The sequence below is a fragment of the Mus musculus genome, chromosome 3, assembly GCF_000001635.26.
Source record: "Mus musculus strain C57BL/6J chromosome 3, GRCm38.p6 C57BL/6J".
NCBI lineage: Eukaryota > Metazoa > Chordata > Mammalia > Rodentia > Muridae > Mus > Mus musculus.
Genome location: NC_000069.6, coordinates 116109071 through 116132491, shown reverse-complemented (window position 1 = coordinate 116132491; position 23421 = coordinate 116109071). Strand labels below are relative to the sequence as shown.

Below are 23421 nucleotides of genomic sequence, written 5' to 3'. Positions count from 1 at the left end.
TTTTTATAAAAACTCACAGAAGGGGGTTAGTAGAAACCTTAGAGGTCATCCCAAGGAGACAGAACTAGGCAAGCACATCTCTGTTTACTCGAATTGCTATACACAAACACATGGCACACCCAGAGCACCAATGAAAAAATTCAAATACTCCTAAGTGAACTTACAAAGTGGAGAGGAGAATTAAAAAACAAAAAACAAAACAAAAAAAAAAAAACGATTTATTTTGTTTATGAGTACATTGTAGCTGTCTTCAGACACACCAGAAGAGGGCATCAGATCTCCATTACGTATGGTTGTGAGCCACCATGTGGTTGCTAGGAATTGAACTCAGGACCTCTGGAAGAGCAGTCAGTGCTCTTAACCACTGAGCCATCTCTCCTTCCTGAGACTTTTTTTTTAATACTGAAAACCTTTCTGTTGTGTAACAAAACATCCTCTTTGTGAAAATTCAATCAATATACATAGTATGTGTGTATTTTATTGAATATATATATATTTTTTTTTCTTACTCTCAGTGATATTAGTAAGGTTTTCCTCAAAATCCCCAAAAGTCACAATGACTTTATGACACCAACTGTCTTAGCACGATTCTCTCTACAGTTTAACTTTAGAAAATCTTAAACTTAGATCACTGAGAGAAATTATTTTCCTTGACTTGCAGACAAACCAATGGTCCCTTGATTATGATCTGTGGAAATCTTTCATTGATATCATGACAGTCTTTTTCATTCTCAAAATGTTGTCCTTGCCAGTGTTTCCGTATTGCTAGAGCGCCACAGTGCCTATACAGCAGTCCCCCCCCCCCAAAAAAAAAACACTCTGTGAGTTCCACTGAATTAGAAACAGGTAGAATGCTAATTGCCTGCCTAACTTGGCATCCATTTCTGCCCTGCTTTACCGACAGAATCTTGATTGACATGGGGCATTGGCCTTTTCAGTGAGACATCAGTGAAAGCCCCCACACCCCCCCCCAACTTCTTGGGAAGCTCCTTCAAAGAAGGCAGGCTCCATGCCTTTGAGTCCTTTCCCTTTACTTTTTGTATTTTACATCTGAGACACAGACGTGATGTTTGGTGAAGGAACGGCCATAGGAAAATCATGATGATTAACCATATAAGGACTGCAGAATTAGGACTGGCTTAATCTTGGTCCTCAGTATTTGCTTCAAAAACAACTGATCCAACTTCAAACTTCAGGCTCTTGGGTCTCTAATGAAGCTGCTATAAAAGATCTACATAGCCACGGAGAGTTCTTTAGCTATATGTTAGAGTAGTGGTTCTTAAACGAGGAAGGATTTGACCTTGTGGAATCCACCAAATAGTTTTTTTTTTCACTTCCTCTGTTGTATGTACTATTCTCCTTTCCTGATAGGAATTATTTCTCCACTCACTTGGGTGAGAACTGATACCAAATAAGATGAGTCTGCATGATCCAAGTAGTTATTTATTTTTAAGTGTCAAAGACATGGATTAACATTTTCTTACATGCCTTTGATCTATGGAGAAGGTGAGAATCAGTAGGGGGTAGTCTATACTCTCCTTTTATGACATGACATTGTTGAGGTCCTCTAGATGACATGGCAGCTAATGTCATCGATCCCTGGATATGTCGTCATAGCCCTAAAATATATCCCTCAACTTCCCTTTTATACTTGCCTCTCAGTGGGAGCCACATGTATTCTCAAGAGGGAATTCAGAAGTCTCTCCTGCCAGGTTGGAGCAGTTGGCGACTGTGGGTCTCACTGATAGCCTTTGTCCAATGACATGATACTGTTAATTTTACATGTGCCCAGATGTCTGGGAACTATACCTTTCTTGTGGAATTATTTTTTTCTCTCACGTGGCACTTATGAACTACATTCAGTATTTTGAACGTTTCTCTTCTAGATTTTAAACATCTAGAAGATGCTGCAGGTTTTATAGTCGTTATATATAAAACCATTATATATATATATATATATATATATATATATATATATATATATATATATATGGAATAGAAACAACTATGAATAAGAACTAGTCCTGGCCATGCAGGGAACTGATAATGCCATGTGGGAGGTAAACCCACATGTGTATAATACAAGGAAGTGGCTATTCCGGTTTCTTTCTGATGGGCAAGCATTTTGCAAGGACATGGGCTATGCATGTGTAAGACCTACAGAGGCATTTAAGACACTTAATTGAGTCTTTCAAAAAGTCATTTCACTGGGAGTAGAAAATAATAATAAAAAAATGGTTGTCAATTCATCTCCTAAAGCTAATCTGTTTACATATTCAATTGGACTTGTGGCTAAATAATGCAGCCAAAGAAATCCACCACAAAAATTTAGCAGACAGATCCCATTTTTTAGCGTTCAAGTCTGCAAAAGACTTCCTGTCATCCAGCAATGGGTCAAAGGGCTGGGGCATTGTCAAACAAAAGAAAAGATAATTCCCTTCATTCTGCATCAACGTCCTTTCATTTACTACTTCAGAAAGTTATTTCAGGGAGGTTTTTTTTTTGTCAAAAATTCACTTATGAATAAAAGAGTATAAAAATAAGAACTACTGACTCACATTCTAAAAGAGTGACTCATGATAATGGGTCAATAAAAACAAATAAAGGATATTTTCCTTTTTTTGTTGAAAGAGAACAATTTTTATTTTTTAAATTGCAAATGCATTTCTTAATGAAGAAAAGTCAGTGGTTATTTACTGAGTGATCTCTGTCTTTGCTGTCACACACACACACACACACACACACACACACACACACACACTGTTGGCAGTTTCATTTTGCAATCATCTTTTCAGGAGAGATAGCCCTTTCGGAGCTGAAGGTCAGGAAAAGCCAGAGATTTATATACTTGGAAGTGTCGTGTTTCCCAGGACTCAGAATGACTTCAGCCCAGAAAGCAGCTGAAGGGGTTAACGTGGGGACTTGGCTGGCTGTCAGTTAAACTTTTTCCCTGGCTCTGGGTTTCCCCTTGAAGGGATTTCCCTCCGCCTCTCTAGCAAGACCCTTTATAAAGAGCAGACTTTCTATTTCACTCACACCAGCCCGGCTGGCTTTGGAGGCTGAACACTTTTCCCAGACACTTTTCACGTGGGGCACAAAGAAGGCTTTGAAGCAGAGACTTGAAATGCCTGTGAAGATGGTCGCGGTCTTGGGAGCCTCAACGGTACTTTGGATACTGTTTGCAGTCTGTAAGTTCCTGACCTATTTCACACATCTACAGCTTCTGGTGTACTACAGAGCTTTGCTATAAGAGCCAGTATTCTGACAGAGCTGGGGACGGATTTTCTTTCCACTGTCAAATGAGTAATTTGGATTATATCGGTAGTGGGTCTATCTCTTTAGTTTCCTGTATTCGACAATGAAATCAAGCTTAGAAAGTGACAAAAAAAAAAAAAAAAAAAAAAAAAAAAACTTTGTGCAATGGGCTTCAAAGTCAGAACTGAGCATTCTTCTTCGCGGTGACGATTCCAGCACCTTCCTCAAGAGCAACTTCAGGGCTTTGGGTCTGTCTTGTGCTATTAGTCTGAGACAGTTTAAAAAGTAGATCATCCCAGCTGTGCTTTGGACACTGTATTGCTGCGCAAGAGAAAAAGGACACAGTATGGGGCAGACCATGGTAAACTTGTTCTCTCTCTCTCTCTCTCTCTCTCTCTCTCTCTCTCTCTCTCTCTCTCTCTTTTCAGCTCAAGCTTTTAAAATCGAGATCTCCCCTGAATACAAAACGATTGCTCAAATCGGTGACTCCATGGCCCTCACTTGCAGCACTACGGGCTGCGAGTCACCATTGTTCTCATGGAGAACCCAGATAGACAGCCCACTAAACGCGAAGGTGAGGACGGAGGGGTCCAAGTCCGTTCTGACCATGGAGCCTGTCAGTTTTGAGAATGAACACTCTTACCTGTGCACAGCAACATGTGGCTCTGGGAAGCTGGAACGAAGTATCCACGTGGACATCTACTGTAAGTGAAGGAAGGAGCTTTTGCTTTCTCTTGATTTTGTTTGAAAAAAAATTAACGATATATTAAACAGAGACTTTTAAAGAGTATCTAGATTTTTAGCTAGCAAATGCACAATTTCAATAAAGCCAGAGAAAGAAGAAGCTAGTTAAGAACAGGAAACTAAATTTTAACCCCTGTGTCCTTGTTTGCCAAAAAAATGGTGCCCATGTAAAAGAGACTCACACCTTCTTGGCTCCAGTTCTTAGCGCAGTGTGAACCTCCCCCTGGTTCTATTAGTTAGTTTTTTCCCCTCTAATCTTCCATTTGGGGGTATTTCTACACGTTCATGTATTAATGTATCCAAAGGATTGATGAGTTCCTTCTTTCTGGGATCTGCTTGTAGGCTCGGGAACTCTGAGAGTATGCAAACCTTCTGCATAGACATAATTAAAACATCTATTAACATTTCAGTCATTTGATGCAGATAAATTTGGGAGGTTTTGTTGTTGCTGCCAGAGAGCTTTGCTTTTATATCTCAGAGAGTTTTTGTTTAATAAGTTAGATCTGTCTCAGGCATATGTGCAGGTACCCATATTACCCTAGCCTACCCAAAATGCATCCTACTATCATCCTCAAATCGGCAAATGAAACTACCAAGGAGAGGTGGGGGGAAATGGGCCCTATAGGAATCATTTTTCTTTGGTTACTGATGGTGTTGCTTTCCAAAAAGAAGAAAGAGAGAGAGAGAGAGAGAGAGAGAGAGAGAGAGAGAGAGAGAGAGAGAGAGAGAGAGAGAGAGAGAGAGAGAGAGAGAGAAAGAAAGAAAGAAAGAAAGAAAGAAAGAAAGAAAGAAAGAAAGAAATGAGACTCCCATAAGGCATTTCTTCATGAGCATCTTGTTTGATTCATCTTTTAATCACCTTGGTACCTTCCTACTGTGCTCCAGCCCAACTTTGCCAATGAACCTTAATTGAAATTTCAGCAAGCCCCTCCTGAAGCTGGGCTTCCCAAGCAGCTGAGCCTGGACGGCTGCTTTCAATTATGCTGGCTCTGCATGCATAGTTTATGTCTAGGCAGCCTTCTGAGCTCCTTGGAAGGTCCTGTTATATAAATACCAGGAAAGAGTAGCGAGTTCTTATATTACCTGTCATTAAACTGTGTGGATTCTAGGCACATTTCCTGAAGAGTGTGATGGACATAAATAATCAGAGGGGAAATTTAAAATACTATGTTTTTAGATAATAAAGCATTTCTAGCTCCTTCACCCTGTGCTCACACGTTCTATTCAGTTGGAGAGTTAAAAAAGAGAAGTGAGGAGCTTTCTGGATTCAATTATATTCTCTGCTCTCGCCCCACAACCCCCTGCAAGAATGCTTGTTTCTTGTTGATTTTAACAGTTCAGTCTCCATTCCATGTTTGATTGTAATATTCTGTGGAGCTGGGACACCAATGAGCTCCCATCAGGACAGATGTAATAAGAAGGATTAAACCTTGTGTACATGTGTGGAGTGGGCAGGGCAGGCGTGTGTTCTGTTGCCCTGCTGGGTTCAGTAAAATGCAGATTAGAACACTGAGTCAGGCTTTTAGGGGAATAGGCCCAGTCTGGGGAGATTGCATAGGAATGTCTTTCTGGTGGACGAGTTCTTGCCAGAGGTCTCATTTTCAGAAGCCAGCCCATTAAGAGTCATTCTCCTTCTTCTGAAGGCAACCTTACATAGTAACACTTCTTTGTGATATCGCTCTGAGCCCTCCTGGGCTTCTCAAATGGAATGTGGAACTGTATCTGCACTAAGAGTAGAGAATGGGGTGTGAGGCGTCACTGGAATCTCAGTGCAGAGTGAGTGACAGAAAGCGTGAGCTTTGTTCCCAGCCTCACCATGGACTGGCTGCGTGACCAAGGCTGGTTCTGCAGTCACACTACAGCCAAGCTTCCGTATCTGTGAAATGTGGTCTCCATCATCCAAGGTCATAGTTAGAAGAGAGCAAACTTCTTTATGTTACATATATAGATCAGTTTTAATATATATTAGGCTTTCCCTTTTCTTTTCTTTAACAACACATACTCTTTAACAGTCACAGAATTAAAATTGAAATGGCCTCTAAAAAGTGCTTCCTGTGTTCGCCACAAACCATGACTAGCTACTTAAACCAATTAGCTTTGCTGAATTAAGCCTAGTATTAACAAAAACATTTGTTAGGATCCCCGTTGTGTTGAAACAGTCAGAGGTGTTCTCAACAGAAGCCAAAAGCCTACTTGTGCATTTGTTTGGCTTTACAGCTTTCCCCAAGGATCCAGAGATTCAATTCAGTGGCCCCCTGGAGGTTGGGAAGCCGGTCACGGTCAAGTGTTTGGCTCCAGACATTTACCCAGTTTACAGGCTGGAGATTGATCTGTTCAAGGGTGACCAGCTCATGAACAGACAGGAGTTTTCTTCAGAAGAGATGACAAAGTCTCTAGAAACCAAGAGTTTGGAAGTAACCTTTACTCCCGTCATTGAGGATATTGGAAAAGCTCTTGTTTGCCGAGCTAAATTACACATTGACCAAATTGATTCTACACTCAAAGAAAGGGAGACTGTCAAAGAACTACAAGTCTACAGTAAGTACTTGCTCAGTGATCTCTGGTCTGTGGGAGTTTGGTCTTGGACATGCATTATGTTATTTATTGTTACAATAAATGTTAACGAGTAGATTAACAAGAAATATGTTTTACTGCATTATTTATCCAGGATATGATATTAAAAGAACAGGACACCGGATTTTAGGTTTAGAGCACTTGAGTGTCATCTCCCCTTGTTAGCTGAGAGACTTTAGGGTTGTTTAATTCCTCTATTTTCCTGACTATCCAGGAGGAATCATTATAACACTGACTTCTGCTTTAACAAGAGGGAATAGGCTCAAATGATACAATGTTTTATAACATTTTATAATAAGCCTTGAAACATTGATTTCTCAGATTAAACAATAAAAAAATGATTTCTTATTCTCTCTCTCTCTCTCTCTCTCTCTCTCTCTCTGTGTGTGTGTGTGTGTGTGTGAGTGTGTGTGTGTGTGTGTGTACGTACAAGAGGATGCTCACATGCAGTAAGTGGGAAGGTGTAGAGTTTGTCTTCTGGCTCCTAGCTCCTCCTGTGGTAGATGTGAAGCTCCTGTCTGTTCCTATACTGGACTATGTCGCATGGAACTCATTGTACTTTGTTAAAACTGAAATGCTGTGTTCCACTCAGAGCCCTATATTCAAAAGAGTTGATGTCAACTACAATCTTATTTACCCAAAGCACAATTAGATAGAAGACGCTTTCAACAACCTTTTGAGAAAACAATCAAGATGGAAGATATTTCTCCTCACAGAATACAGCACGTTGAGAGCATAGTTAAGTCACTGAAAGTCAGTTGTGTGATAAAAGATTATTACTCATTTATCTGGAAGAACAGAATGCTAGACTATGACCACCATATTCCAAGAAAATTTCAGTTAAATAAGAGAATTTTTCAATAATTAATGACAATAAAAGCCAATTGGTTGGGCCTGGGTAGATTGTCTCCCTCCGTAAAGTGCTGAAGCTGACCTGGATGGCAAATATTCCTCTATAGGATTTCAGTTGTTAAGAGGCTGAAACACAAAAGGGATTTCCTTAACTTCCCTTAATTTTAAGGGCTTCTTTTAATTTCTACCTATCTGGGGCTCCCTGAAAATATTAAAGATCAAAAACTGTAATTTACTGGTTAGAAAGTAGCCAGTCTAATTTCGTAATGACTCGGTGATTCTTAACTCCAACTTGGCAGAGCAGTTTTGCCAAATCTGTGGAGGCACAAGAATACAGTCTACAAGAGAATGACATCATCCCCATTGGATGGAGATGGTTCTTTATGATAATGGCTCTTCCTATGCTCTGCCTTTCAGTCTCTCCCAGGAATACAACGATCTCTGTACATCCCTCCACAAGGCTTCAAGAGGGTGGTGCTGTGACAATGACCTGTTCCAGCGAGGGTCTACCAGCTCCTGAGATTTTCTGGGGCAGGAAGTTAGATAATGAAGTTCTCCAGCTTCTCTCAGGAAATGCCACCCTCACCTTAATTGCTATGAGGATGGAAGACTCTGGAGTCTATGTGTGTGAAGGAGTTAATCTGATTGGGAGAGACAAAGCAGAAGTGGAATTAGTTGTTCAAGGTGAGTAGAAGGTGAAGAGGTGCCATTGTTGGGGATTGAGCCATAGCAGCTCAATGCCAATGGTGACATGCCTTCTGTAGCTTTGCATGATGGCGCATCTGAAAGTCATGTGCTTCAGCACACAGCACACAGATGTACATATCCTCCTCATCTGTCCTGGGATTTCTTTCTCCAGCACCTCCACACTTGTCCTTTACTAGCTCTTGTCATTTTGCTGTTGTTTTATTTCATGGCGTGGTCTGCCTCTCCTGCCCTGTGGATACTGGCATTCTCATGTTACTTCACCTGCTCTTCTCATTGCACATACTCAGGAATTCCACTGCCACATACTTGTTTTGACTGAATATATGCTCCTGTTCAAAATTACTTAATCTTGACCACTCTGCTTCAAGATGATTTCCTATGACCTAACTTCCTTTCCAACCAACCGTCTTACCGTTACCTAAGTCTATAATTTTTCATTTGGGATTTTGCAAGATTTTCTTAAACAACAACCATCCTCAAACATCAGCTGTATTTCTGGCATTTTATATAAGCTATCTACAGCCTCTAAGAAATAACTAAGGGGCATTTTCTATCCATTTTACAGATGGGAGAATGAAGTCTCAGATTACTAATGGCCATCAATTGACTGTACACCTAATGTTTGCCAAGAGTTTCTACTTCATATGTTATCTCTGTCTTTATCTTGCTCTGTGAGGAAGCTGAAAAACTCAGACGCAATATAATTCATCATTTGCATGGGGTCAAATGGTTCTTTCTTTCATTTATATGCTGTTCTTAATTTAAAATCCTATGCCTTTTCAATTGTAGCTAATTTTCTCTATTTTTAAAAATTATTGACCAATCAAAACTGCATGCATACATTGGGTATGGTGTGATATGTGGTATATTTATACAATGTGGAATGAATAAATCAAAGTATATACTTCAGTAAGAGCACAAAAAAAAGTATGCCTTTGAATTTGTCCATTAACTACAAGGTTCCTAAACTCAGAAACTCAGGAACTCTCTGTGTTTGCATTTGTGCCTTTGAATGGATTTATGGCTGGCTAGTATAGTACCTGACACACAGTAAGTGTTTAGTAAATATTTGCCGAATGAAAACATGAACTGTAAATATGGAGAACACATTCTTTTCTAACCTATGAAAACATGGATTTTAAGTTTAAATGGTTAAGAAAGTAGAATTCAAACACCATCAGTTACTTAATTCAGGTGGGTGGCTGCTGTTCTCAAATGATCAGAGAAGATACTAGAAAGCTGAATGTGTGGAAAGCTTGCTGTCTGTCCTGAGGTGGTTGCATTCTGAAATGATTGGCCCTGTTTCAAATGGGGGAAAAATTCATTCTGGGCACAGGAAGGGGTGGTATCATGTGAGCTATCAACCTTACATGCTGAAGTTAGAAGGGCATTTCAGCGACTTTCAAGAGCTTCTGTCCAGTAGCTTCAAGCATACACAGTGGTAGATGCCAGTCTCTTTACAGACAGGAAGTGAATCTCCTACTAAGTTCCCTGTTCTCACAGTAGCATAGGCGGAACTTGGACAACTTAGCCACTGTGTTGAATAATATCTTTGAAAATATAATAGCATATTAATGTATTTGGAGATAATTTGAGGACATCTTCTTTGGAAAAATGCTACAATACCGCAATTATGCAAACTAAAATGAGAACGGCAACTTTTCCTGGTACAGAAAAGAACCTTGCAAACTGGAGAATTGTATGCTGAGATTTCTGCCTGTCTACAGCTTGCTAGAACACTCTAGTGACGTTCTTTGGGGATTCATTTGTCACTTGCAGAGTTGTCTAGCCACTCCCAGGAATTCAGAGGAACAACAACAAACTTTAGAATTCTTTCTCTCAAAATATGTCATTTCATCCGAGTCTGAGTGTCTGGAAGCTAGAGAACACTTTGGACACTTGAATGTTAGTCCTGATCACTCAGCTTTCAACCCTGAATGACTATAAAGTATTTTGATAATGCATCAAACATATTTGATGTCACCTTAATGTCATCTTTATTTTGTCTACAGTATGATTCTGTATGATTGTCAAAGATACTACTTTATATTGAACCCTCAATATATAGATACATGTGAATAGTTCTTTTTTCTCATTAATTACTTTATTTTTTCACTTTCCATCCCAATCGCAGACCACCACACTCTTCTCTGTCACCCTCACATAGCTCCTCCCTGCATCTTCCTTCCCTTCTCTTCTGATAAGGAAGAGACCCCTGGGTACCAACCCACACTGGCACATCAAGTCACTGCAAGACTGAGCACATCTTCTCCCTCTGAAGCCAGACAAGTCACCCCAGTCAGGGGAATAAGTTCCACAGGCAGGCAACAGAGTCAGGGCTAGCCCCTGCTCCAGTTGTTGGGGGACCCAAATGAATACCAAGCTGCATATCTGCTACATATGTGTGGGGGGCCTAGGTCCAGCCTTTGTATGTTCTTTGGTTGATGGTTGTGCGGAGTATGTACTCACTTATCCGTAAATATTAGCCATAAAGTACAGGATACCCATACTACAATCCACAGGCCCAATGAAGCTAAATAACAAGGAGGATTCATGGGAGAATGCTTGATAATTAGAGGACATTTTAGTGTAGTTTCCCTGTAACTCTTTTAGATTTCATTTTACCTCTGTGCGAGGATGACTTGATTTAGTTTTCTAGAAACAGAAAAGGTTGGATCTCGAGTCAGACCTATCTCACATCAAGTTTCAGTTCTTCCACTTGCAAATTTAGTTTAAGCCATTTAGTATTTCTGAGTCTAAATGTCTTAAAGAAGAGATAGGATGAGGAGATGGAGGAACAGAATGGGAAAACACATTCTCCTGTGAGCAGAAGAATGGGAAAGTAGAAAAGAAACAATAGTCCCAGCTAACAAATTGTTCTGGGAATTGAGTGAGATAATGCACGCATATGAGACTGAATTGCGGTATTTGACACACAGAAACCCTGGGATGATTTGAGGTCTTGCACCATCATAGTGACTTGATGGACTGTGTAGAGCAGAGGGTGGGTTATCTCCCTGAAAAGATGCCAACCACATTCTTTACAAATTGCTATCTACACTTGTTCTGATAGCCTGATTCAACAGAACAGCATGGGTTTAACTCTTAAAAGATGTGGTCTTCCTCCTAATGGCTCCAAGATGGAAAGGAGTTATTTCTTCTTGGCACAGAGAGTAGCTGAAGAGAGATCAAGAAAGATAAACATTGAATATGGGGATATGACACAATAGGAAAAGAATCTTATCCGTAAGTCATGCGGTCCTTTCTCCTTTTCTTCTCCTCCAGAGAAACCATTTATTGTTGACATCTCCCCCGGATCTCAGGTGGCTGCACAAGTTGGGGATTCGGTTGTTCTGACGTGTGCTGCTATTGGCTGTGACTCCCCTTCTTTTTCTTGGAGAACCCAGACAGACAGTCCCCTCAATGGGGTGGTAAGGAATGAGGGGGCCAAATCCACGCTTGTGTTGAGCTCTGTGGGTTTTGAGGATGAACACTCTTACCTGTGCGCTGTGACCTGTCTGCAAAGGACACTGGAAAAGAGAACCCAGGTGGAGGTCTACTGTAAGTGCTTGTGGAAACTGGTGACTCTACGATTATTTCTGTTTCCTCTAGCTTTTTTTTTTTTTTTTTTTTTTTTTTTTTTGGGAAAGAAAAAGAATGTGGATCTGTAATGATATCCATTTATGTAGAGAGAGATTTGGCATTGTAAATCATCCTTAGATCTCTGAATGTGGTTTGATGCAATACAGTTGGCCCAGCTCTTCAGTATATATGACATATGTTTATGGCATGCACACAGTGCGTGACTGGTCCCACTCTCTGCCTCATGCAAGTGCTTGACCTTGCTCCGTGCTTTGCTTCTCTCCCCTTCCACACCTACATTGGGTATATGGAGGTAGCCAGTGAGAGCGGTGAGAGCGGCCGAGGAGCTGTGCCCATTCAGAAAATTAGAAGGGGAGGGGTGACTGCCTCAGCTATTCAAATTGTGAGTGAGGCCCAGGTCTGCCTTTTTTACTTCATTTCATTTTTTTTTTTTTTTGAGATGGTACAGATGGAATCAAAGACTCTGCGCATGCGTGGCAAGTGCTCTGCGCTAGAGCTATATCCCCAGGCTGCTAGCCTGAGTTTTTGTTTGTTTGTTTGTTTGTTTGTTGTTTTTTATTTTTATTACCACTCAAAATCTTCATTTCTCCTTCATTTTTGGAAGATAGCTTTACTGTGTACAGTATTTATTATTTTTTAATAGAATGGAAAATAATGGGCAATTGTGCTTTCTTACTATTCTCCCTCATCTGTGTCTTATCCCTTCTCCTTCCACCCACTGTCCCCTTTCTCTCCCCAACTAGTTATGCTTCTTTTTATTGTATGCATATAATACTATATATTACTATATATAAAAGAGTCGATATTTAATATAGTATGTATGATAAATATATTGTTTTTAATTAAATATATGTTAGACATTATTGATTTTTCTTTTATAAAAGAAAGAACAAAGGGTCGTGGGGTTGAGAGGAAGGTAGCAGGGGAAGAGAGAAATGGGAAAAGAAGTCAGCCGTTTTAAGGCAGATTTGAGGAGCTGATCTGCAGGATTCGGGGGTGGGGGACAATGGGAAACAGCAGAGTGCCAGAAACACACAGAAAAAGACAGGTTTTCCTTAGTCTGAGTGTGAGGCGGTCGGTACGCGGAGCCGAGGCAGAAACAAGCGCCAACTTTTCAGCTGATTTACCCAGTGAACAAGTGGCACGTGTTTTCTTGTCCCCTCCATTTTTATCACCTTAATAGAAATTCTTTTCAACTCTAAGTCTCTATGAACTGCTGGAATCCCTCAGTCTACTCTGAATGTGGAAAGAACGTCATTGTGACCACGTGACTGACCGTGACCACGTGACTGTGAAGTTATTTTTTTTTATGCAGAGGGTGGTGCTGCCCAGTATTCACCCAATTCCAGAGAACATATTGTAAAGCGTTTCCATCTACAGGCCTGCCCAAACTTGTGTTAATCTTCAGGATTTTGTTCAGAATAAGACTGTACCCGTTAAGAGATTTAAATCTCTCAAAAGGAGTGTAAACTTTATGGTCGATCATGTTACCCAGGCTCCAGGATCTGCTGGTCTAGGCACATTCCCAACAGCATGACAGCTATTGCAGTGTGCCAGGGTTGAAAATCCACCACTTTAACAGCTTTTACTTAAGGAAAGAATGAAAACAAAGTTTAGTTTTGGTTTTCAGGGTTATGTTTTGTTTTGTATGACATGTCATTTTTGTTAATGTACATAGAGTGTATCATAACTGCTATATAGACAGATGAGAGAATATGTACTCAGACTTTAAATAATATGATTGAATAGCACTTTCTTGTGGTTAAAGTTAGCATAGGAAGACATGCCTTGATTGTCACACTATCAGATGTTGGTGTCATTATGCTTTCTTCTCATCTGTTCCTATGTTCCATTGCCCTCTTGTGCCTGTTTCCTCTCTACCTGCTTCCCTCCCTGCCCCCAGACAGCTTCCTCTTCTTTCCTATTGACTATGTTCTTGTACCATTGCTAATTCCCACATCCCTTAAGATGACATCTCCTCTCCTGATCTTCTTTTAGTTCTAAGACCTGCAAGCACGTACACATCGATGTATAAATGTATGTAATTTAAATGTTAAACTTAGGTTCCACACATGTGAGAAAACATACAGTATTAAGTCATTTCTTTTCTTTCTTTCTTTTTTGAGATAAGTTTTACCTGTGTAGTCCTAGCTTCCCTAGAACTCAGTCTGTAGACCAGGCTGGCCTTGAACTCAGAGATCCACCTGTCTCTGCCTCCTGAGTGCTGGGATCAAAGGTGTGCACCACCAGGCCTGGCTGTCAGTTCATTTGTTAATTACAGGATTTACCTTATCAGGAGGCAGAGGTCTGCAGATCTCCATGAGTTTGAGGCCAGTCTGGTCTACATAAATACTTCCAGGTCAACCAAGTTTAAAAAGTGAGCCCCTGTCTTTAAAAAACGTGGAAAGTATTTAAAACTTCTTGCCTAAGTTTAATCATAAAACAAACCATTCAGATTTTGATAAACAAACTAATTTAAGAAAGTCAGTGAAGCTCTTTTGATATTGAACAAACTGTATAGCCAAGGCTCGTAGGTTGGAGGACAGACTTTGACTAGATCTGATCTATTATGAAAAGTCTTATTTGTCCCTGTAAGTTCCTTTTTCTAGCTATGAAACAAGTTACATAATAACCATTTTTATCAGGCTGCTCAGAAGAAGGAGATAATAAAGGCTGAGGGGAATTAGTTTATATTTAATAGTCAATATATATATATGACAAATATTTAAAATATTTAAACTATATGGTTAATAAGATGGCCAAAGCCACTGTGACTTTAGAACACAATAGGCAAGGTGGCATTGTTAGAAGAGAAAAATAGGGAGTACAAGCATTTATTTCTCCTTGACTTAAAATGCTAAGTATTTTGTTTCTGTTACTTATGATTAATAAGCCAGGCGTGGTGGCACACACCTTTAGACCCAGCACTCAGGAGGCAGAGGCAGGCAGATTTCTGAGTTCGAGGCCAGCCTGGTCTACAGAGGGAGTTCCAGGACAGGCAGGGCTACACAGAGAAACCCTGTCTCGAAAAAAACAACAACAAAAATATTATAATTGTACAGTTATACTTAATGGTGTCATTTACTACTTGAGACCATACTATTCCCAACTCATCAAAAGCCGTCACTTTGAGAACTATGCATTTAATAGAATCTGGCTCAATATTCCCTTGAATATTGCATATCAATATTATTTTTGCTTGATATCTGCAGCATTCCCTGAAGATCCAGTAATTAAAATGAGTGGGCCACTTGTGCATGGGAGACCTGTCACTGTCAACTGCACAGTCCCTAATGTGTATCCCTTTGACCATCTGGAGATTGAATTACTGAAGGGGGAGACTACACTGATGAAGAAATATTTTTTGGAGGAAATGGGCATAAAGTCCCTAGAGACCAAAATTTTGGAAACGACCTTCATCCCCACCATTGAAGATACCGGGAAATCTCTTGTTTGCCTCGCTAGGTTACACAGTGGTGAAATGGAATCTGAACCCAAACAGAGGCAGAGTGTACAGCCTCTTTATGTCAACGGTAAGTGCATACATGGGGCAGATACAATTGAATATGGATTTCTTTACTATGTTCACCTGTTAATAGTTAACAGAAGGTTACCAATTAAAACCTCTGTGAAGAAAACAGGGGGGAACAATGAATCAAGATACTAGTGATTACAATAAACCATTCTCCATAAAGCAAACCAAATTATTTATTTATGTATGATTCTATGCATTAGCATTCAGGACTGGGTCAGCCAGCCAGCTATGCATCCTCAGGACAATTCAAGCATCTTCAGGCAGGCCAGCAGCTGGCTTGTCAGAGACATGTCACTTAACATGCCTGAGCCTTATGTGCATTGTCCCACCTGTTGTTTCTTAGTGTGGTATCACCCTCAGGGAAGGTAGCCTAGATTTACTTGCCAGAACACAGCTAAGAAAGGTGGGGATGAAAGTAGCTTCATAAAGATCTATATCAGGAGCATCCCTCCACCCCCATGCCACGTCATCTACATTCTATTGATCAAACGATCAACCCAGGTTCAAGGGGGGAGGAGTGTAGTTAAATGGGTTTTTCTTATTCACAGGGGATATTCTAATGCACCATGCTTAGGCAATGCATACCATGAACCAATCAATCAATCAATCAATCAATCTCTCGTTCTCTCTCTCTCTCTCTCTCTCTCTCTCTCTCTCTCTCTCTCCTCTCTTTCTCTCTGTCTCACTCTCTGTCTAGTGGTGTGTGTGTGTTTCCAATACTCTTCTCTTTCTTCCCTTGGAAATAGAGCCAATTCTTATCCTGTTTCTTCTCCACGAGTCATGCAGAGACTTCTAATCCACCATTTCACCCAAACACTACACTATACGTGATTCTCTGTGCTTCTGACATGAAGAGAGTTCTGTAGAACTTTCCACCATTTGAAAATATCCACATTTCATCTGTATTCTAACTCCCCTTGTGTCTCCCCTACAGAAACATCCTGGGCTGGTTATCATAATTTATAAACTATGCTAACCCAGAGTCCTTTGCCTGGTTTTTACAACATTGTCTAGACTCTTTGGAATTCAGGGCATAAGAGATTCAAGCTAAGTGTTTGTTGCTTTCCAGTTGCCCCCAAGGAAACCACCATCTGGGTCAGCCCCTCTCCTATACTAGAGGAGGGCAGTCCTGTGAACCTGACCTGCTCAAGTGATGGGATACCAGCTCCCAAAATCCTGTGGAGCAGACAGCTAAATAATGGGGAACTGCAGCCTCTTTCTGAAAATACTACACTCACCTTCATGTCTACAAAAAGGGACGATTCCGGCATTTATGTGTGTGAAGGGATTAACGAGGCTGGAATTAGCAGAAAATCAGTTGAACTGATTATCCAAGGTAAGCAGTGTGTGACTTTATGTTATTTATGGCTAGTACATTTCCTGTTGAGTTACTGATGGTGATCAAGATTCTCTTTGAAAAGAAAGCCTTTGGGGGCCAGAGAGATGGCCTAGCCAAAATGAGTGCCCACTACTCTTAAAGATGACTTCGGTTCTGTTCACAGCCTCACAGTGGGAAGCTTACAACTGCCCGTAATTCCACCTCCTTGCTTCCTTGGGCACTGTACCACATGCGTGTAACCCACACAGACACATACAAATAAACATAATTTAAAAATAAAAATAAGCCTCAAAAACTAGGAAAGGGGATAGCATTTGAAATGTAAATGAAGAAAATATCTAATATGAAATATAGCAATAAAGGTTTACTTTCTTCATGTAAAAAAAAAAATTCACAAAAAGAAAAACCTTTATTTCAAAACTGCGTTTATGTGCAAAATACAAATAAATTTAAAAATTAATTCATTAATTATAAAAGCAGTTCTACACTGCTCCTGGATTGGATTTTCATTTCAGACCAAATCGCTTGCCCTAAAATCCTATTCATAGCAAATGAAATGCTCACTACAGAAACCAAGCTGGAAGCTCAGGGACACTTGGGAATCGGGGTTTTGGTGAAGAAACAAGGGTAGGAAGTTATTGAGGATGAAAACCATCACATTGGCCTGAACAGGACACTCAGGAGCAACTTCCAAGAAGCTGCCTAGGACTTGCTTAGAGGCCCAAGAGGGCACCATTTGTGAACTATGAGTTTAAGGGTCACAGTAATTGTTTCCTCTCAGCCCGCTGTTGAGAACCACTGGGCTGAACCTAGGTATCGCTCTCCCTTCTCCAAGATAAAGACCCAAGATAGAAAACACAACAGTTTCTGTTTGACACACAGAAACCATAAGGTTTCATGGGCAAAATTATGAAGCGATAAACTTGCCTTGCCCCGCCCCACATGTTCTTTCTTTGGAGAGCACTCTTCTGCATCTTTTGCAATTATTCTGTTAAGGTAGATGTTGGGATTTGTTGCTACTGCTACCTCAGGGTAAAGAAAGAATCATATTAAGGCTAGAAAAGAAGCCCGAGATATGTCTTCTCTTGCTTGCAATATGATTACTGGGAATTGGTCAAACGCCCAGCTTCTTAGCTTGCCTTCCTTACAGCTCATGCAGAAAGCATTGCAAACAGCTTAGCAATGACTGCCAATGTTCTCAGTCAGGAAGAGATTGCTGTACCCCTCCCCCCACACACTCTAACTGTTCATTCTCACTTCAGTCTCTCCAAAAGATATACAGCTTACAGTCTTTCCATCTAAGAGTGTCAAAGAGGGAGACACCGTCATTATCTCCTGCACTTGTGGAAATGTGCCCGAAACATGGATAATCCTGAAGAAGAAAGCAAAGACAGGAGACATGGTATTAAAGTCTGTGGATGGCTCGTACACCATCCGCCAGGCACAGCTGCAGGATGCCGGCATATACGAGTGTGAATCTAAGACTGAAGTTGGCTCACAATTAAGAAGTTTAACACTTGATGTAAAAGGTTAGCTTTCTGTGTTTGCTTTTTTTTTTTTTAATTTATTTTTAAAATTATTCCAAGTTTCCAAGGAGAGTAACAAGTTTCTACAGTTAGGTGGAGCTGGTAAAATGAGCTGGAATTCTGTGCTGACCACTTGTTTCTGAATGCTTCTTGAAATAATCAGATACAGCTGTTCTATCCTATAGCATTTAGCCAGGAAGTGGCCATTAATCATCGGTGATGTGGAATTCCCATTTTTTTTTTTCCAAAGTTGCCAATTCATCATTGGTCTCTGAGGTCTTAGATTTGCTAAGAGTTTAACAATATACTTTACAACGTTTCCCCTGGGGTAAAAGGAAACTAAGGAATCAGGGCTGGCACAGCAGAAAAACAGTCCTGGGCAGATCTTGCTCCCCACTGGGAAAGAGCTCTGTTTTCAGAGCACAGAGTAACTGCATATTTTCTGCATGGCTCTTTTGTGAGGATGCTAATTGGGGATAGCAGCCTGGATCCTAAGCAGGATCTCTAGATCTCACAAGAGCTTCCTTTGAAATCCATGCCCCAATTGTCCGACTTTAACCTGATGAAGAGGAAGGGAGGGGCAGTGGCCCCGCCAGACACATATTAGCACTCCTTACTTTTCCTCTTCTCTCTTGTGAGTGCCTGCTAATTTTTATTGATGCTAGCCTTGACTAGTAAGCCTTAGACCCTCTGCACACCAAAGAACTGTTGTATGCTGAAATCCAGCCTGGTAGAGTGAGTAACATCGCTAATGAATGCCGACTCTGAAGAGGTCTGGCATTGACCGTGAGAGTTAACTAATCACATGTCAGTGTAGAGAAAATCTGAACATGAGTGAGAAAACATACACATTTTACTAGTCACATTCATCAAGATTACAAACCTTAGCATACATGTTTTTTTCTATCTTCATAGCACCTCTTCAAATCAGAGCAATATTTATATATCTACTTAGAAATGTTAAAGGAAGGGAAAATATCATAATTAAATGTCAAACTTCTAGGTACCTAGCTGTGGTGATTGTTCTGAAAACAGGTGATCTGGCCAAGGGGGTTGCCATGTATTCAAAGAGTGGGGAAGTATCTCCCATCATGCAACTGGATATGAGACAGTGTGTGAAGGTGTTGCCTCCGGAGAAATGGACTGAGATCTCAATTATGCGTAGGCTGAGCTATGTCTTCCTCTGGTTAGCCCTAATTTAGCCAAGCCCCAGGCATTTGCACTTCGAAGATTTTTGTCATCCCGTTTGTGCTTGACTGTTTCTCCATGAAAACTGCTTTTTCCCACATTGTCTTTTCTAATTGCTTAATTATTTTCTTACGTATGTGCCACTTTTAATTTATCTTTTAGATGAACAATGAAAGCATATTAGTCACCCAGCCAGACATTCATGCTCTCAATATGAAGATGATTTCAAATAATTGCATATGAATTATGCAAATATGAATTATCCAAAGTTGACCTTCCCCTCCACTGGATAATTTAAACTAGTTTTCCTTTGTATTTATAGCTGAATGTTTATACTTATTGTCTTGTTTGGTTTTGGCTTAAATGCATCCTATTAATACACATGGTCAGGAATCTTTAAAACTTTCAAAGTTTGTATAATTAATAGGAAAAATGTGTTAGAATATTGCCCTAACAAGTGGATCAATTTTGAGTTTTCAACAGATGTCTGAGGGACAAACGGAAAGACAAAGATAATAATTAAATTGAAAAGAAAACAATAATAGAAATACTTCTTCCTAGTTTGACATCAGTATTGATGAGTAACCACAATTATAAGTACCCCATTAATATATTACCCTTCCATCAGTTCTATGAAAGGAAGCAGAGAAATGAAGACATTATCAGGATGCTTAAGGTGGAGCATCGGTTTCATCCTTCAGTAATTTGAAACAACTCACTCATATGATGCTAAGAAGTCTTTCTACTTGAATGACTTTCTGTGTTTTGAAAGCTCTGGAAGGAATTGTAATGGTGCCCCAGATCAGATCACTAATCCCTGCCAGGACTCGATACAGCATAGCCTTCCACTTAGTAAAATGGAACTGTGAGGCCGTGCTGTGGGGTGTAAACAAACAAACAAATAAAAACCAGAAGCAAGTCTTGGGAGAATGCCATTCTCTCTGGAGATGTTTTTATGAAGCTCAGATGTTGCTCAAGGTGTTGCTGTTGTCACGTGTTCTCTTAAAAGATTTTAAAGTGTTTATACCTTGCCATTTTCAGTACTAAATTTATGACTATGTGGCAAAATGATAAGATTTAGAAGGAAAAAAGTTTATTAGTACTCAAATAATATTTTAATAGTATTAAAATAGAGTGCCAAGAAGTGTCTGAAGTGCTGGCTAGTTGTGAAGCACCTCATATAAACATAGCTGTCTTTATATAGTTTGCAGTCAGAGGAGGAAAACAAATTTAACAGGTCAAATATTTAAATAAATTTAAATTTTTATTTATTAAATATCAAATATTTATCTATATAAATAGTTATTATTTAATAGGTATGTATTATTTAAATATATTTATATTTTTTAAATTTATGTAATAATAAACTTAATTTATAAATTTATTATTTAATAAATATCTATTATTTAAATATTATTTAGATAACAAATATTTATTAAATAGCAAATATTTAAAATTTTTTAACTGGTCAAATATTGAATTACAAGCTGTTAGAGAGATACGAAATTGTGGTGGTTGGATTTTGAGTGTGCACTCTATGAGTAACTCTGACATTTACTTAAGTGAAATCTCCAAAGACCATCAGTAAAGTCAAGAGAGGTTGTCAATACTGGGGGGGAAATAATCATATAAAGATGCCTTTGCTTCAGACACACAGAACAAAGCATAGAAGCGCGTGCCAGCCAACCATCAACAAGAATGCTCTACCTTTTACTTTAGTGGCCACACTGAGTGTTGCATAGATTGTCTTATTGAATGTGTTAGGCATTTCTGTTCATGGCTAGCAGTGTCATGGGGTTATTTCGGATTCTTACTCTTATGAAACAGATCACTAAAATGTGTGCTCCCCCTTCCATTTTACACCCAAAGCAATCCTTTAAAACCCAAGTTTGCAGAGTCAAAAAACTGTCATCTTCGTACCCATCATGAGTATTGCAACCACGAGCTGCTTATTTGGGTATTTCAGAAAAAATAAAAAAATGTGTTATATGAGTCTCGATGGTCCTCAGTGCAGCTTTTATCGCTTCTTCTTTGAAGAACTAGTTGTACTGTTACCATAAAACACACACTGTGGTTAAATTATTTCCTTTTGTACTAGACATTAATTGCATCCATTTGGTTATTTTCCAGGAAAAGAACATAACAAGAACTATTTTTCGCCCGAACTCCTTGCACTCTACTGCGCATCTTCCTTGGTAATACCTGCCATCGGGATGATCGTTTATTTTGCAAGAAAAGCTAACATGAAAGGATCGTACAGTCTGGTGGAGGCACAGAAATCCAAAGTGTAGCTAACATCTGAAATGTTTGAGAAGAGACATTATTTATAAAACCCAGATCCTTAATACTGTTTATTACAGCCCCGCCCCCTCCACAAACCAAGCCATGCATTCAGACTTCCCAGAACCCTTCTCAGTAAAGAAGGCAAAGTGGCTGCTTGATCCCTTGCTGAATGCAAGGAGCTAACCAGAAAAGTTCTGCTTGACAAGTCCCCATCGTTGAAGTGACTGGAATGGTCCCATGATGTGTATGTAAATAACATAAACTGTATATATGTAAAATAAAATTATGCCGTCGCGAGGTTGTTTAGAGTAGCAGCACTCCATATGCAGGTCAGAACGTAATCAGAGAGTGTTGCTTGGACTGACTGTTGTAACTTAATGCTTCTTAGAAAAGTTTAATATTAATGTTAATGTTGACTAGGCAGCTAACCAGTGTCACCTTTTTATGTTTTATTTTCTTCAACATAATTTTATTCCTATGAATTTTATTAACAATGATTTCATGTTTTTTAAAAGAAGTCAGGGTTCTATATTTTTATAGGCAAACGGTAAAGAGGTCACTGGGTTGACTTTCAGGTACTACTTTCTAATTCATGGTAGAATGGCTAAGTAATTTTCTCTACATGGTACTGTACGGTACGGGGACCTGTTTCTTCATTGGGGTCTTGTGTAATGACTAACCTGATTTAAATGCGACTTCATTTGACTTGTCTTTTATAAATACTATAGTAAAGTGGAAGTTTCTGAACATGGAAGAGTTGTGTTTCATTTGTTGTAAATTGTCTCCCTTAATTGTTTTGTTCTTCTGGAATTGTTATAAGAGTAAAAACTTCAAACTGCTAACCTAATACAGATACTCGAAACATGGTCAGACTACTTTTATCAAAATCGGCAAGAGAACATGATAAAATAGACAAATTTATTCATATCACCTTAACTTAATGAATTAAGAACTGTGGTTTGTCATAGACAGGAGCCTAGCATAGTCATCATCAGAGAGGCTTCATGAAGAAAATGATGGAAACAGATGCAGAGGCCCACAGCCAAACATTAGGCAAAGCTTGCGAACCTTGCAGAAGAGAGAGAGAGAGGAGGATTGTAGGAGCCAGAGGGGTCAAGGGCACCACAAGAAAACCCACAGAATCAACTAACCTAGGCTCATGGGGATTCACAGAGACTAAACCAACAATTAGTGAGGCTGCAATGCGTCTGACCTAGGTGGTCTGCATACAAGCTATGGTTGGGTATCATGGCCTTTTTGTGGGACTCCTAACAGTGCCTGCTTTGGGATTCTTTTCCTCCTACTGGGTTGCCTCATCCAGACTTAATATGAAGGAAGATGTTTAGTCTTATTGCAACATGATATGTTGTGTTTGGTTGACAAACCTTCTGAGATGAGGTTTTTTTCTGAAGGGAAACAGGAGGAGGATTGGATTGGGGAGAGAAGAGGTGGAGAGGAAGGACTGGGAGGGGAGGGAGGAAGGGAAACTCTGGTCAGGATATAATACATGAGAAAAGAATGAATAAAAAAATTAAAAAGATCTGTAGCTCGGGATTCTTGGAATCTGTAACAATTAAGTTAAAAAATAATAACACACCCACTATAAAATATATATACAATAAACTGGCAAAGAATGAACACTTAGGTACATACTACAAAGTCTAAAAGTCAAAACTGTTATTTTTCAGTTCATCTTGTATGTCTAACACAGGTAGCTACTCTCTTCCCACTGAGCCAGGAGGTCCTGAATTGTGGCTTGGTTATTTTCTCTCTCTGGAGGTTTTGTACCTGTGTAAGTGGTTCTTAGTAGTGCA

General features: G+C 39.7%; 1 protein-coding gene across 1 annotated transcript; it reads left to right on the top strand.

Moving 5' to 3' along the window:
* Positions 1 to 2803: 2803 nt before the first annotated feature.
* Positions 2804 to 22472, top strand: Vcam1 (vascular cell adhesion molecule 1). Its single transcript, NM_011693.3, has 9 exons — positions 2804 to 3188; positions 3684 to 3959; positions 6217 to 6537; positions 7843 to 8109; positions 11419 to 11694; positions 14949 to 15269; positions 16341 to 16607; positions 17873 to 18139; positions 21455 to 22472. The coding sequence occupies exons 1-9, from the start codon at positions 3125 to 3127 to the stop codon at positions 21613 to 21615; spliced, it is 2220 nt and encodes a 739-aa protein (NP_035823.3). The 5' UTR covers positions 2804 to 3124; the 3' UTR covers positions 21616 to 22472.
* Positions 22473 to 23421: the final 949 nt, after the last annotated feature.